At 49.8% G+C, this 15,021-nt stretch overlaps 1 protein-coding gene across 1 annotated transcript in view; it reads right to left on the reverse strand.

Annotated features, from left to right (window-relative positions):
* Positions 1 to 15,021, reverse strand: part of LOC121291981 (uncharacterized WD repeat-containing protein all2124-like) — a 40,003-nt gene that overhangs the window by 1,264 nt on the left and 23,718 nt on the right. The window contains exons 5-8 of the mRNA XM_041213692.1: positions 14,109 to 14,255; positions 11,048 to 11,128; positions 8,567 to 8,779; positions 7,271 to 7,404 (exon numbers count right to left, since the gene is read on the reverse strand). Coding sequence (XP_041069626.1) covers positions 7,285 to 7,404; positions 8,567 to 8,779; positions 11,048 to 11,128; positions 14,109 to 14,255 — 561 coding nt within the window. The 3' untranslated portion in view covers positions 7,271 to 7,284. The remainder of the gene's footprint in view (positions 1 to 7,270; positions 7,405 to 8,566; positions 8,780 to 11,047; positions 11,129 to 14,108; positions 14,256 to 15,021) is intronic.

Raw genomic sequence — 15,021 nt, forward strand, 5'->3', positions numbered from 1 at the left:
GTGACACCTTTCTTCCTCACTATCAACCTCGGGGCTTCATTTGTGTGTGTATGTGTGTATATGTGTGTGTGTCTGTTTATGTGGGTGATCATGTGTGTATGAGGCTGTGTGCCTATGTGTGAGTGCGCATGTGTCTGTGTGTGAGCATCTGTGTGTAGTGTGTGTGTGTGTATATGCATATGTCTGTCTGTACGTCTGTCTGTGGCACATGTGTGTATGTGGCGCATGTGTGTGTATCGTATGTGTCTGGGTGTATTTGGTGTATGTGTGTGTCTGTGGTTGTGTGTGTGTATGTATGTGTGTATGTGGTTGTATGTGTGTCTGTGGGGTGTGTGTCTGTGTGTATGTATGTGAAGGGTGATTGTTTGTCTGTATGTGTGTCTGTGAGGTGTGTGTATGTCAGTATGTGAAGGGTGAGTGTGTGTGTCTGTATGTGTGTCTGTGGGGTGTGTGTGTGTCTGTGTGTATGTGAAGGGTGAGTGTGTGTGCCTGTATGTGTGTCTGTGAGGTGTGTGTGTCTGCATGTGAAGGGTGAGTGTGTGTGTCTGTATGTGTGTCTGTGGGGTGTGTGTGTGTCCGTGTGTATGTGAAGGGTGAGTGTGTGTGTCTGTATGTGTGTCTGTGAGGTGTGTGTGTCTGTATGTGAAGGGTGAGTGTGTGTGTCTGTATGTGTGTCTGTGGGAGGTGTGTGTGTCTGTGTGTATGTGAAGGGTGAGTGTGTGTGTCTGTATGTGTGTCTGTGAGGTGTGTGTGTCTGTATGTGAAGGGTGAGTGTGTGTGTTTGTATGTGTGTCTGTGGGGTGTGTATGTGTGTCTGTGGGGGGTGTGTATGTGGGGTGTGTGTATGTGCGCCTGTGTATGTGAAGGGTGAGTGTGTGTGTCTGTATTTGTGTCTGTGGGGTGTGTGTGTGTGTGTCTTGTGTGTATGTGAAGGGTGAGTGTGTGTGTCTGTATGTGTGTCTGTGCTGTGTGTGTGTGTGTGTGTGTGTGTGTGCACCTGTGTGTGTGTGTATATCTGTGTGTGCGCACGCCTGTGTGTGTGTGTGTGTGTGTGTGTGTGTGCACCTGTGTGTGTGCCTCTGTTTGTAGGTGAGTGTGAGTGTGTTGGCCCAATTAGGGAGCGCTTGTTGCCGTGCTCTTGAACTGGTCCTTTTCAATATCAGCCTTCAATTTAAAGATGTAAATATTGTATTAAAATGAGTCTTTGTATTTTGTACTGAAGGGGTCCTGTTTCAACACTTGCTTAGCATTTGAAAATATGAAAGCTTTGCATGTGAACCTCTGCAAGCGCTGTGCGTAAGCTAAGACTGGTCAGTGCTGCCAGACTGATGGTCATTCCTAGGTCAGCTGCAATGAAAATACTGAAGGATGACAGCAACCCAGGGAGTTTGTAACATAACAGCAATTTTATTAGAAACATTACAAGCTGCACAGTATTGGCGAGATTCTGATCATATTAAAAAGTGATAGAGGAATGGTCTCCCCATTCCAGTAGCCAGTGTTAGTCTTGCACCTCTCTTTATGTTTAGACATAAAGCAACGTTTCCCATTTTGCCTCAATCCCATTCGAAAAGCTTTGCTCAGAAACTCTGTGATTTTGACCTAGAACCCCTCGAGCCGTTTTGCAGTCAGTCTGTACTGGTAAATGGACAGTATCAAGTGACAGAGAAAACACTGGGATGGGGAAGAACAAAGCCTTTGGTTCTGTATTGTGCATGGAGATAGTGGGAATGTAGGAAGGTAAAATACGTAGCCTCATTTCTGATCAATACAAACTAAAAGAACTGCTTGCAAAAATATGTACAAGTAGCAATTTAAGATGAAATACTAAAAGCCATGGGGAATCCTAGGCAAGATACAATGAAAATATTGTTTGGTGAGGGCCAGGCGATAATGTTGGATGTGTGGTTATGGGTGGGAGTGACCGTATTGTGAGTGGGAGTGTCTGTATTGTGGGTGGGAGTGACTGTATTGTGGGTGGGAGTGGCTGTATTGTGAGTGGGAGTGACTGTATTGTGGGTGGGAGTGGCTGTATTGTGGGTGGGAGTGACCGTATTGTGGGTGGGAGTGGCTGTATTGTGAGTGGGAGTGGCTGTATTGTGGGTGGGAGTGACCGTATTGTGGGTGGGAGTGGCTGTATTGTGAGTGGGAGTGGCTGTATTGTGAGTGGGAGTGACTGTATTGTGGGTGGGAGTGGCTGTATTGTGGGTGGGAGTGACCGTATTGTGGGTGGGAGTGACTGTATTGTGGGTGGGAGTGGCTGTATTGTGGGTGGGAGTGGCTGTATTGTGGGTGGGAGTGGCTGTATTGTGAGTGGGAGTGGCCGTATTGTGAGTGGGAGTGGCTGTATTGTGGGTGGGAGTGGCCGTATTGTGGGTGGGAGTGAGCGTCTTGTAGGTGGGAGTGGCTGTATTGTGGGTGGGAGTGACCGTATTGTGGGTGGGAGTGACTGTATTGTGGGTGGGAGTGGCTGTATTGTGGGTGGGAGTGGCTGTATTGTGAGTGGGAGTGGCTGTATTGTGGGTGGGAGTGGCTGTATTGTGAGTGGGAGTGGCCGTATTGTGAGTGGGAGTGGCTGTATTGTGGGTGGGAGTGGCCGTATTGTGGGTGGGAGTGAGCGTCTTGTAGGTGGGAGTGGCTGTATTGTGGGTGGGAGTGACCGTATTGTGGGTGGGAGTGACTGTATTGTGGGTGGGAGTGGCTGTATTGTGGGTGGGAGTGGCTGTATTGTGAGTGGGAGTGGCTGTATTGTGGGTGGGAGTGGCTGTATTGTGAGTGGGAGTGGCTGTATTGTGAGTGGGAGTGGCTGTATTGTGAGTGGGAGTGACTGTATTGTGGGTGGGAGTGACCGTATTGTGAGTGGGAGTGACCGTATTGTGGGTGGGAGTGACTGTATTGTGGGTGGGAGTGGCTGTATTGTGGGTGGGAGTGGCTGTATTGTGAGTGGGAGTGACTGTATTGTGGGTGGGAGTGACTGTATTGTGGGTGGGAGTGGCTGTATTGTGGGTGGGAGTGGCTGTATTGTGGGTGGGAGTGGCTGTATTGTGAGTGGGAGTGGCTGTATTGTGGGTGGGAGTGGCTGTATTGTGGGTGGGAGTGGCTGTATTGTGAGTGGGAGTGGCTGTATTGTGAGTGGGAGTGACTGTATTGTGAGTGTGTGGCTGTATTGTGAGTGGGAGTGGCTGTATTGTGAGTGGGAGTGGCTGTATTGTGAGTGGGAGTGGCTGTATTGTGAGTGGGAGTGGCTGTATTGTGAGTGGGAGTGACTGTATTGTGGGTGGGAGTGGCTGTATTGTGGGTGGGAGTGGCTGTATTGTGAGTGGGAGTGGCTGTATTGTGGGTGGGAGTGGCTGTATTGTGAGTGGGAGTGACTGTATTGTGGGTGGGAGTGACTGTATTGTGGGTGGGAGTGGCTGTATTGTGAGTGGGAGTGACTGTATTGTGGGTGGGAGTGGCTGTATTGTGGGTGGGAGTGGCTGTATTGTGGGTGGGAGTGGCTGTATTGTGAGTGGGAGTGGCTGTATTGTGGTGGGTGTGGCCATATTGTGGGTGGGAGTGACCGTATTGTGGGTGGGAGTGGCTGTATTGTGAGTGGGAGTGGCTGTATTGTGAGTGGGAGTGACTGTATTGTGAGTGTGTGGCTGTATTGTGAGTGGGAGTGGCTGTATTGTGAGTGGGAGTGGCTGTATTGTGAGTGGGAGTGGCTGTATTGTGAGTGGGAGTGGCTTTATTGTGGGTGGGAGTGGCTGTATTGTGAGTGGGAGTGGCTGTATTGTGAGTGGGAGTGGCTGTATTGTGGGTGGGAGTGGCTGTATTGTGAGTGGGAGTGACCATATTGTGAGTGGGAGTGGCTTTATTGTGGGTGGGAGTGACCGTATTGTGGGTGGGAGTGGCTGTATTGTGGGTGGGAGTGGCTGTATTGTGAGTGGGAATGGCTGTATTGTGGGTGGGAGTGGCTGTATTGTGGGTGGGAGTGGCTGTATTGTGAGTGGGAGTGGCTGTATTGTGGTGGGAGTGACTGTATTGTGGGTGGGAGTGACTGTATTGTGAGTGGGAGTGACTGTATTGTGGATGGGAGTGGCCGTATTGTGAGTGGGAGCGGCCGTATTGTGGGTGGGAGTGACTGTATTGTGGGTGGGAGTGGCTGTATTGTGGGTGGGAGTGGCTGTATTGTGGGTGGGAGTGGCTGTATTGTGGGTGGGAGTGGCTGTATTGTGAGTGGGAGTGGCTGTATTGTGGGTAGGAGTGGCCGTATTGTGAGTGGGTGTGGCTGTATTGTGGGTGGGAGTGGCTGTATTGTGAGTGGGAGTGACTGTATTGTGGGTAGGAGTGGCCGTATTGTGAGTGGGTGTGGCTGTATTGTGGGTGGGAGTGGCTGTATTGTGGGTGGGAGTGACCGTATTGTGAGTGGGAGTGGCTGTATTGTGGGTGGGAGTGACCGTATTGTGAGTGGGAGTGGCTGTATTGTAGGTGGGAGTGACCGTATTGTGAGTGGGAGTGGCTGTATTGTGGGTGGGAGTGGCTGTATTGTGGGTGGGAGTGGCTGTATTGTGAGTGGGAGTGGCTGTATTGTGAGTGGGAGTGGCTGTATTGTGAGTGGGAGTGGCTGTATTGTGGGGGGGAGTGGCTGTATTGTGAGTGGGAGTGGCTGTATTGTGGGTGGGAGTGGCTGTATTGTGGGTGGGAGTGACCGTATTGTGAGTGGGAGTGGCTGTATTGTGGGCGGGAGTGACCGTACTGTGAGTGGGAGTGGCTGTATTGTAGGTGGGAGTGACCGTATTGTGAGTGGGAGTGGCTGTATTGTGGGTGGGAGTGGCTGTATTGTGGGTGGGAGTGACCGTATTGTGAGTAGGAGTGGCTGTATTGTGGGGGGGAGTGGCTGTATTGTGAGTGGGAGTGGCTGTATTGTGGGTGGGAGTGGCTGTATTGTGGGTGGGAGTGGCTGTATTGTGAGTGGGAGTGACTGTATTGTTGGTGGGAGTGACTGTATTGTGGGTGGGAGTGACTGTATTGTGGGTGGGAGTGACTGTATTGTGGGTGGGAGTGGCTGTATTGTGAGTGGGAGTGGCTGTATTGTGGGTGGGAGTGGCTGTATTGTGGGTGGGAGTGGCTGTATTGTGGGTGGGAGTGTCTGTATTGTGAGTGGGAGTGGCTGTATTGTGGGTGGGAGTGGCTGTATTGTGGGTGGGAGTGGCTGTATTGTGGGTGGGAGTGGCTGTATTGTGGGTGGGAGTGTCTGTATTGTGAGTGGGAGTGGCTGTATTGTGGGTGGGAGTGTCTGTATTGTGAGTGGGAGTGGCTGTATTGTGGGTGGGAGTGTCTGTATTGTGAGTGGGAGTGGCTGTATTGTGGGTGGGAGTGGCTGTATTGTGAGTGGGAGTGGCTGTATTGTGAGTGGGAGTGGCTGTATTGTGAGTGGGAGTGGCTGTATTGTGAGTGGGAGTGGCTGTATTGTGGGTGGGAGTGTCTGTATTGTGAGTGTGTGGCTGTATTGTGAGTGGGAATGGCTGTATTGTGAGTGGGAGTGGCTGTATTGTGAGTGGGAGTGGCTGTATTGTGGGTGGGAGTGTCTGTATTGTGAGTGGGAGTGACTGTATTGTGAGTGGGAGTGACCGTATTGTGAGTGGGAGTGGCTGTATTGTGAGTGGGAGTGGCTGTATTGTGGGTGGGAGTGGCTGTATTGTGGGTGGGAGTGGCTGTATTGTGGGTGGGAGTGGCTGTATTGTGAGTGGGAGTGACCGTATTGTGAGTGGGAGTGGCTGTATTGTGGGTGGGAGTGACTGTATTGTGGGTGGGAGTGACTGTATTGTGGGTGGGAGAGGCTGTATTGTGGGTGGGAGTGACTGTATTGTGGTGGGTGTGGCCATATTGTGGGTGGGAGTGACTGTATTGTGGGTGGGAGTGACTGTATTGTGGGTGGGAGAGGCTGTATTGTGGGTGGGAGTGGCTGTATTGTGGTTGGGAGTGACTGTATTGTGAGTGTGTGGCTGTATTGTTAGTGGGAGCGGCTGTATTGTTGGTGGGAGTGGCTGTATTGTGGGTGGGAGTGACTGTATTGTGGGTGGGAGTGACTGTATTGTGGGTGGGAGTGACTGTATTGTGGGTGGGAGTGGCTGTATTGTGAGTGGGAGTGGCTGTATTGTGAGTGTGTGGCTGTATTGTGGGTGGGAGTGGCTGTATTGTGGGTGGGAGTGACTGTATTGTGGGTGGGAGTGACTGTATTGTGGGTGGGAGTGGCTGTATTGTGAGTGGGAGTGGCTGTATTGTGAGTGTGTGGCTGTATTGTGGGTGGGAGTGGCTGTATTGTGAGTGGGAGTGGCTGTATTGTGGGTGGGAGTGGCTGTATTGTGGGTGGGAGTGGCTGTATTGTGAGTGGGAGTGGCTGTATTGTGGTGGGAGTGGCTGTATTGTGGGTGGGAGTGGCTGTATTGTGGGTGGGAGTGGCTGTATTATGAGTGGGAGTGGCTGTATTGTGAGTGGGAGTGACTGTATTGTGAGTGGGAGTAACTGTATTGTGAGTGGGAGTGACTGTATTGTGGGTGGGAGTGGCTGTATTGTGGGTGGGAGCGGCTGTATTGTGGGTGGGAGTGGCTGTATTGTGGGTGGGAGTGGCTGTATTGTGAGTGGGAGTGACTGTATTGTGAGTGGGAGTGACTGTATTGTGAGTGGGAGTGACTGTATTGTGGGTGGGAGTGGCTGTATTGTGAGTGGGAGTGACTGTATTGTTGGTGGGGGGCCAGTTATGGTGGGGGTGACCATATTCAGTTCAGTGCAAGTTCCCATTTCATGTTTTTCTACATGATGCCATCAGTTCTCCAGTACATCACTATCCAAGACTTTGACGTAGACTATTCTCCACTGTAAAAACAATCTCTCCTTTGCTTCAACAGCCCTTTTAGTCCCCAAGTCCGGTAATGGTTCTTCTGCCAAATTTTAAAGTATTTGCTGAATTCACACTGACAATGCTACAGCTACATATTCCAGCACAATTTCCCCAGAGGCTGGGGGGCTGGACAGAGCTGAGACGCACCTTAATTTCTGAAGGTGAATCCTGCAAAGTAGAATTCCAACTATTGCAGCCTTCTTAAAAGGTGCAGGGACATTTTCCACTCTTGCAGTGCAGGATCAGGTGCCCAGGACCAGGTCTTCGGGAAATTCTGTGGCTCCTGGTAATGAACTGTCAGTTGGTCACTCCACACACCCCCCACCCTAACACTCACTGTGGGTAGACAGGGTTCAGCAGGTAGTAGTACACAAGTGGAAAACCTACCCGGTTTCACCAGACTAATAGAGAGTAGCAATGTGCAGGTTTCCATTGATTCCAGCCACTGCTATCAGATGCCCATCAATAACAGTATCCACAGCCTGTACAGTGTTCCTGCCTAGAGCGATCCCACCAAGGTCCTGTGGAGGGAACACAAATACCAGATGAACCCCCTTATACTGGCAGTTACAGACTGACAATAGTTTTAATTTAAAGGGGATTGCTCCTCGGGTTCTGTCCCCCCTCCTGCCCCCATTTTGTCTCCTTGCTGATCCTGCCCAGATTGTTATCTTCCAGGAGTGACCCGCACCTCTAGAATGATCTCCCATTCTGGGAGGGAAAGGCTACCCCAGGGGTTACCCATGTGGTGCCCCTCTGGGAGTGCCCTGTGCCTCTGGCAATGTCCCCCTGGTGGGGGATAATGTCTCTGGCTGTGTCCCTTTGAGGCAGGGTCTCCACGGTCACCGCACCAGGACCCAGTGCCAGGGCCCGGTATCTGTGTTCACTGGGCCAGGGCCTGGTCTCCGCGATCACTGGGCCAGGACCCGGTATCTGCGATCACTGGGCCAGTGCCCGGTATCTGCGATCACTGGGCCAGGGCCCGGTATCTGCGATCACTGGGCCAGTGCCCGGTATCTGCGATCACTGGGCCAGTGCCCGGTATCTGCGATCACTGGGCCAGTGCCCGGTATCTGCGATCACTGGGCCAGTGCCTGGTATCTGTGGTCACTGGGCCAGTGCCCGGTATCTGTGGTCACTGGGCCATTGCCCGATATCCACGATCACTGGGCCAGGGCCCGGTATCCACGATCACTGGGCCAGGACCGAGCATTTGCGATCACTGGCCCAGTGCCCGGCCTCCACGATCACTGGGCCAGGACCCAGTGTTTGTGATCACTGGGCCAGTGCCCAGTATCTGTGTTCACTGGGCCTGTGCCCGGCATCTGTGTTCACTGGGCCAGTGCCCGGTATCTGCGATCACTGGGCCAGTGCCCGGTATCTGCGATCACTGGGCCAGTGCCCGGTATCTGCGATCACTGGGCCAGGGCCTGGTATCTGCGATCACTGGGCCAGTGCCCGGTATCTGCGATCACTGGGCCAGTGCCCGGTATCTGTGGTCACTGGGCCAGTGCCCGGTATCTGTGGTCACTGGGCCATTGCCCGGTATCTGCTATCACTGGGCCAATGCCCGGTATCTGTGGTCACTGGGCCAGTGCCCGGTATCTGCGATCACTGGGCCAGGGCCCGGTATCTGCGATCACTGGGCCAGTGCCCGGTACCCGCGATCACTGGGTTCTTTACCTGATTGTTTTTGTAGTTGATGACGTGTGCACTGTGGGTTCCACTCCCTCCTCCGATGACAACCTCACTGTTACAGAACTTTGCTGTGTACAGAAACTCGCTCTGTCCCTTTCTGAGGGGAAAGGGAATTGTCTTCTCCAGCCTCAGGCTTCGGTAATCCCAGAGTTTCAGTGCGTTATGAGCCACCCAAGACCCCGTAAGTATCTGGTTATCCTGAAAGTGCACACAGATTGCGTTAAACCTCCTAGTTCTATTTGATAAAGCCAGGTTTTCAAACTGTCCTGACCTCACATTCTCTTCCTTTCCTGTCCCCCTCCATCTCTCTCTCTTGCTGCTTCTCTAATACCTCCTCAGGGTAGTGTCCTCGGCCCAACCATCTTCAGCTGCTTCATCAATGACCTTCCTTCCATCGTAAGGTCAGAAGTGGGGATGTTCGCTGATGATTGCACAATGTTCAGCACCATTCGCGACTCCTCAGATACTGAAGCAGTCCCTGTCCAAATGCAGCAAGACCTGGACAATATCCAGGCTCGGGGCTGACAAGTGGTAACTAACATTCACACCACACAAGTGACAGGCAATGACCATCTCCAACAAGAGAGAATCCAACCATCGCTCCTTGATGTTCAATGGCATTACCATCACTGAATCCCCCACTATCAACATCCTGGGGGTTACCATTGATCAGAAACTGAACTGGACCAGCCATATAAATACTGTGGCCACAAGAGCGGGTTAGAGGCTGGGAATCCTGCGGTGAGTAACTCACCTCCTGACTCCCCAAAGCCTGTCCACCATCTACAAGGCACAAGTCAGGTGTGAGATGGAATACTCTGCACTTATCTGGATGAGTGCAGCTCCCACAACACTCAAGAAGCTCAACACCATTCAGGACAAAGCAGCCCCGCTTGATTGGCACCCCATCCACAAACATTCACGCCCTCCACCATTGATGCACAGTAGCAGCAGTATGTGTACCATCTACAAGATGCACTGCAGCACCTTCCAAACCCATGACTCCCTACCACCTAGAAGGACAAGGGCAGCAGACTCATAGGGACACCACTGCTTGCAAGTTCCCCTCCAAGTCACTCACCATCCTGACTTGGAAATATATCGGCCGTTCCTTCACTGTCGCTGGGTCAAAATCCTGGAGCTTACTCCCTAAAAGCACTGTGGGTGTACCTACACCACATGGACAAAATCCTGGAACTCCCTCCCTAACAGCACTGTGGGTGTACCTACACCACATGGACAAAATCCTGGAACTCCCTCCCTAACAGCACTGTGGGTGTACCTACACCACATGGACAAAATCCTGGAACTCCCTCCCTAACAGCACTGTGGGTGTACCTACACCACATGGACAAAATCCTGGAACTCCCTCCCTAACAGCACTGTGGGTGTACCTACACCACATGGACAAAATCCTGGAACTCCCTCCCTAACAGCACTATGGATGTACCTACACCACATGGACAAAATCCTGGAACTCTCTCACTAACAGCACTGTGGGTGTACCTACACCACATGGACAAAATCGTGGAACTCCCTCCCTAACAGCACTGTGGGTGTACCTACACCAAATGGACTGCAACAGTTCAAGAAGGCAGCTCATCATCACCTTCTCAAGGGAAATTAGGGATGGGCAATAAATGCTGGCCCAGCCAGTGATACCCACATCCCATGAACCAATAAATAGAAAAAACTAAACTGACTGAGCGATGCACTTCACAGGAGGATAGGTGTTTGACTGTAATAGCATCACAGATTAGAGCATGGTGACCCTCTGACTCACTGGGTAGGCAGAAGTTCACTTATCCACCAGGCTAGCTACAGAGTGTCTGAGCAATGACAGCCCTGAGCTGCCTTCAAACCTGCAGAGACAGACCCTGGGAGGAACAGAGAGGGAGAGCGATGCACACATCCCATCTTCAGGCAGCAGGCTGGGTGTTTACTGAGAAACTGGAGAAAACAGCTGAATGGTGGAAAGCAAAAATTGAATGAGTTCTGGCGAGCGGTCACTGCCTGAAACATGAACTTCTCTGTCTCTCTCTCTCTATGTCTCTCTCCACCTGACCAGACCCAGTGAGAGTTCTGCAGCATTTACTGTTTTTAGAGTATTGCAGCCAGAGTTAGGAGCTCAATAATTGGCCCCAGTGGAACACTGGCCAGGGCTCCTCGTCACTCAGAGCTGCTGGATGGCTGTGGGTGACGTGTGAATGTTTGACATGAACAGCATCTGCTCACCATTTCACCATCCTACCCCCCCCCCCCCACCCCCACACCCTCCGCCAACCCCCCTCCATAGTTGACGGCCCTGGTCAAGATCATTCTGCAGCTCATTTGAGTAGCTGTCAGCTCCCAGGGAATTCAATCCTAGCGAAGAGTTAAATTTAGCAGAGCAGTGAAAAGTCACAACAGGCTGTCAAAACACGGAGTCACTAATACACGTTGACCCCTTTAATATTGGCTACTTACCCTGATGTCAATGCCATGGCCACAGATGTGGGGGCCATTGATGAACCTGCGAGCTTCCTTTTCCATTCGCTTGTCCCATATCTGGAGCAGGAGAAAAGTGAGCTGTAACTGTCAGGTTTTTGCACTATGGGGAGAGACGGACACTGGGTTTGGAGCAGAAATACTGAGGACGCATATGGGATGAACGGGGCGGGGTGGGGAGATATAACCTTAACATACAAAATAAGAACAGAAGTAGGCCATTCGGCCCCTCGAGCCTACTCCGCCATTCGTTAAGATTATGACTGATCTGCCTGTGTTTCGAATTCCGCATTCCCATCTGCCACCGATAACCTTTGATCCCCTTGCCTAACGAGAATCTATCTACCTCCGCCTTAAAAATATTCAATGGTCCCGCCTCCACCACCTTCTGAGGCAGAGAGTTCCAAAGTCACACAACCCTCAGAGAAAAGATTTCTCCTCATCTCTGTCCTAAAAGGGTGACTCCTAATCTTTAAACACTGCCCCTTAGTTCTGGACTCACCCACAAGAGGAAACATTCTTTCCACATCCATCTTGTCAAGAACATTCAGGATCTTATATACTTCATTCAAATGACCCCTCACTCTTCTAAACTCCAGTGGAAACAAGCCCAGTCTGCCCAACCTTTCCTCATAAGACAACTCACTCATTTCCAGGGATCAATCTAGTAAACCTCCTCCAACACATTCTTCCTTAAAGAAGGAGGCCAAAACTGCACAGTTTTTGAGAAGCGGTCTCACCAATGTCCTGTATAACTAAAGCATAACTTCCTTCTGTAATTACAATCGCATTCCATTCACCTTCTTAATTACTTGCTGTACCTGCATACTAACTTTTTGTGACTCATGCACTAGATCCCTTTGCAACTCTGCAGCCGTTCTCTGTTTAAGTAATTCTCCGCTTTTTATTCTTCCTGCCAAAGTGAACAATTTCACATTTTCCCACATTTTACTCCATCTGCCAGATTTTTGTCCACTCACTGAATCTATCTCTATCTGTCTGCAACCTCCCGATGTCCTCTTCACAACATACTCTCCTACCTAGCTTTGTGTCATCTGCAAGTTTAGCTACCATGCCTTCACTCCCCTCAGCTAAGTCATTGATATAAATTGTAAACAGTTGAGGCCCCAGCACAGAGCCCTGCAGGACTCCACTCGTCACATCCTGCCGATCAGAAAAAGACCCATTTATACATACTCTCTGTTTCCTGCCAGCCAATCCTCTATCAACGTTAATATGTTACCCCACTTTTATCTTTATTTTCTGCAATAACCTTTGATGTGGCACCTTATCAAATCTCTTCTGGAAATCCAAGTGCAGCACATCTACAGGCTCCCTTTAACCACAGCCTAAGTTACTCCTTCAAAGAACTCCAATAAATTGGTTAAACATGATTTCCCTTTCACAAAACCATGTTGGCTCTTCCTGATTACCTTGAACTTCTCTAAGTGCCCAGCTATAACCTCCTTAACAACGATTCTAACACCTTTCCCATGACAGATGTCAAGCTAACTGGCCTATAGTGTCCTGTTTTCTGCCTCCCTCCCTTTCTGAATAGAGGGTTTATATTTGCTACTTTCTAGTCTGATGGAACCTTTCCAGAATCTAGGGAATTTTGAAAAATTAACACCAACACATCTACTCCCTCATTAGCCACCTCTTTTAGACCGTAGGTTGAAGTCCATCAGGACCTGGAGACTTGTCAGCCCACAGCTCCATCAGTTTGCTCTGTATCACTTGCCCAGTGACTGTAATTTCACCAAGTTCCCTTCTCCCCTCCACCTCCTGATTTACAGCTATTACCGGAATGTCTTTTGTATCCTCTATAGTGAAGACAGAAGCAAAATATTTGTTCACTTCATCCACCATTTCCTTACTTTCTACTATTAACTCCCCATTGTCACTCTCTAGAGGACCAACACCCACCTCACTTACTCTTTTCCTTTTTAAAATACCTGTAAAAACTCCATTTTACCTTTCTAGCTAGATTCCTTTCATACTCTAATTTCTTTCTACTGATTAACCTTTCAGTTATTCCCTGCCATTCTTTATATTCTGACCAATTACCTGACCTGCTACTCTTTGCACAGTTATATGCCTTTTCCTTATGTTTGATGCTTTCCTTAATTTCTTTAGTTAACCACGGATAGTGGGTCCTCCTCTTAGAATTTTTCTTCAGTGATAATATACTCATTCTGAAATATCCCCTTAAATGTCTGCCACTGGTTCTGCATTGATCTATCCTCTAGCCTAATATCTCAGTTCACTTCAGCTAGCTCAGCTTTCATGCCCACATAGTTGCTCTTATTGAAGTTTAAAATACTCGCCCACTATTTACCCTTTCAAGCTGGATGTCAAATTCTATCATATTGTGGTCTCTGCTACCTTTACTCTGAGGTCATTAATTAATCCTGTCACATTAGGCAATACCAAGTCTAATATAACCTGTTCTCTATTTTGGTTCCAGAACGTGCTGCTCGAAGAAACTATCTCAATGGAGATATAACGTTAACATTTATAAATAAGGTGGATGAGACAAGTTTGGGAACTACAGTTACAGGAGATGCCTCTGATCTTCCTTCTGCTCACTGATCTACACTGGTTCCCGGTCCAACAATGTCTTGATTTTAAAATTCGCATCTTTGGTTTTGAATCCCTCTATGGCCTCACATGCCCCTCCCTTTCTTTGTAATTTCCTCCAGCCCCACAACCCTCAGAGATATCTGCGCTCCCTAATTCAGAACCCTTCAGCATTCCCGGATTTAATTGCTCCATTATCAGTGGCGTGCCTTCAGTTTTCTGGGTCTCAGGTTCTGGAATTCCCTCCCTAACCCTCTCTGCCTCTCTACCTTAAGATGCTCCTTATAACCTACTTCTTGGACTGAGCTTTATTTGCTGTCCTAATAGCTCCTCACGTGTCTCGGTGTCTGATAATGTTCTTGCAGGATATTTTATTCCATGAATAGTGCTGCTGTTATTGATGTGTTCAGCTATTCCCTGGGAGCTTGTCTTCTTGTCATCGGACTGTGTTTAGCCGTACCTTGATGGAGTTGTCCCAGCCTCCGGTCAGGAAGATGTGGCACTCATCTGGGTGGAATCGCAGAGCAAAGATTCGGCGTGAGTGACCACTCATCAGTGTGAGATTGTCACTGCTCTTGAAGTCGGGAGCTTCAAAAACTTTCACTATCTGCCGGGAAACAACATGGAAGACAGGATCAGGCTGGGAGCTACAGCAGAGTGGGGAATAAAACCCAGCCAGGGGTTTCTGTTACCCCCACCTCCCCAACCCTTCACTGTATTGGGTGGAAAATTTCCATTCTGTTCAGTTTCAGATTCATTCATTGCTCCAACTGACAACAATTATGCAGAGGAGTTAGGGGAGACTTGGTCACTAATTTCTCCTTTGCCCTTCAGTCCCGAGCCAACACTTTACCTGTAACCATCAATGTTAACTCACTGAAACCAGCAACAATGGGAGTCCTTCCTTAGATTTAATCTGAGAATCCTCCATCCATTTCGAGAGCAAATAATGATTATTCCAATGTGTAATTAAACTCTCTGATCCAAAATGGGACAAGCACCTTCTAGATAAGAGATTAACACAGTCCGAGGTACCGAGAAAAGAGTTGTGGAAGGGGGCCGGAGTAGGACTGGAACAAGGAATGTTCCACATACCCCATAAAGAGACAGGCATAGCTGGGGCCCATGCGGGTACCCATAGCCACACCTTTTATTTGGAGGAAGTGAGAGGAGTTGAAGGAGAAATGGTTCAGCGTGAGAACAAGTTCAGCCAGACGGAGGAGAGTAGTGGTGTATGGGGATTGTTCGGGCCTCTGTTCGAGGAAGAAGCTAAGGGCCCTCAGACCATCCCTTTGGGGGATGGAGGTGCAGAGGGATTGGAGGTATAAGAGATTAACACACTTTGCCAACTTCCTGATCAGACAGAACAGAAA

The sequence above is a fragment of the Carcharodon carcharias genome, chromosome 19 (assembly GCF_017639515.1).
Source record: "Carcharodon carcharias isolate sCarCar2 chromosome 19, sCarCar2.pri, whole genome shotgun sequence".
Classification (NCBI taxonomy): domain Eukaryota; kingdom Metazoa; phylum Chordata; class Chondrichthyes; order Lamniformes; family Lamnidae; genus Carcharodon; species Carcharodon carcharias.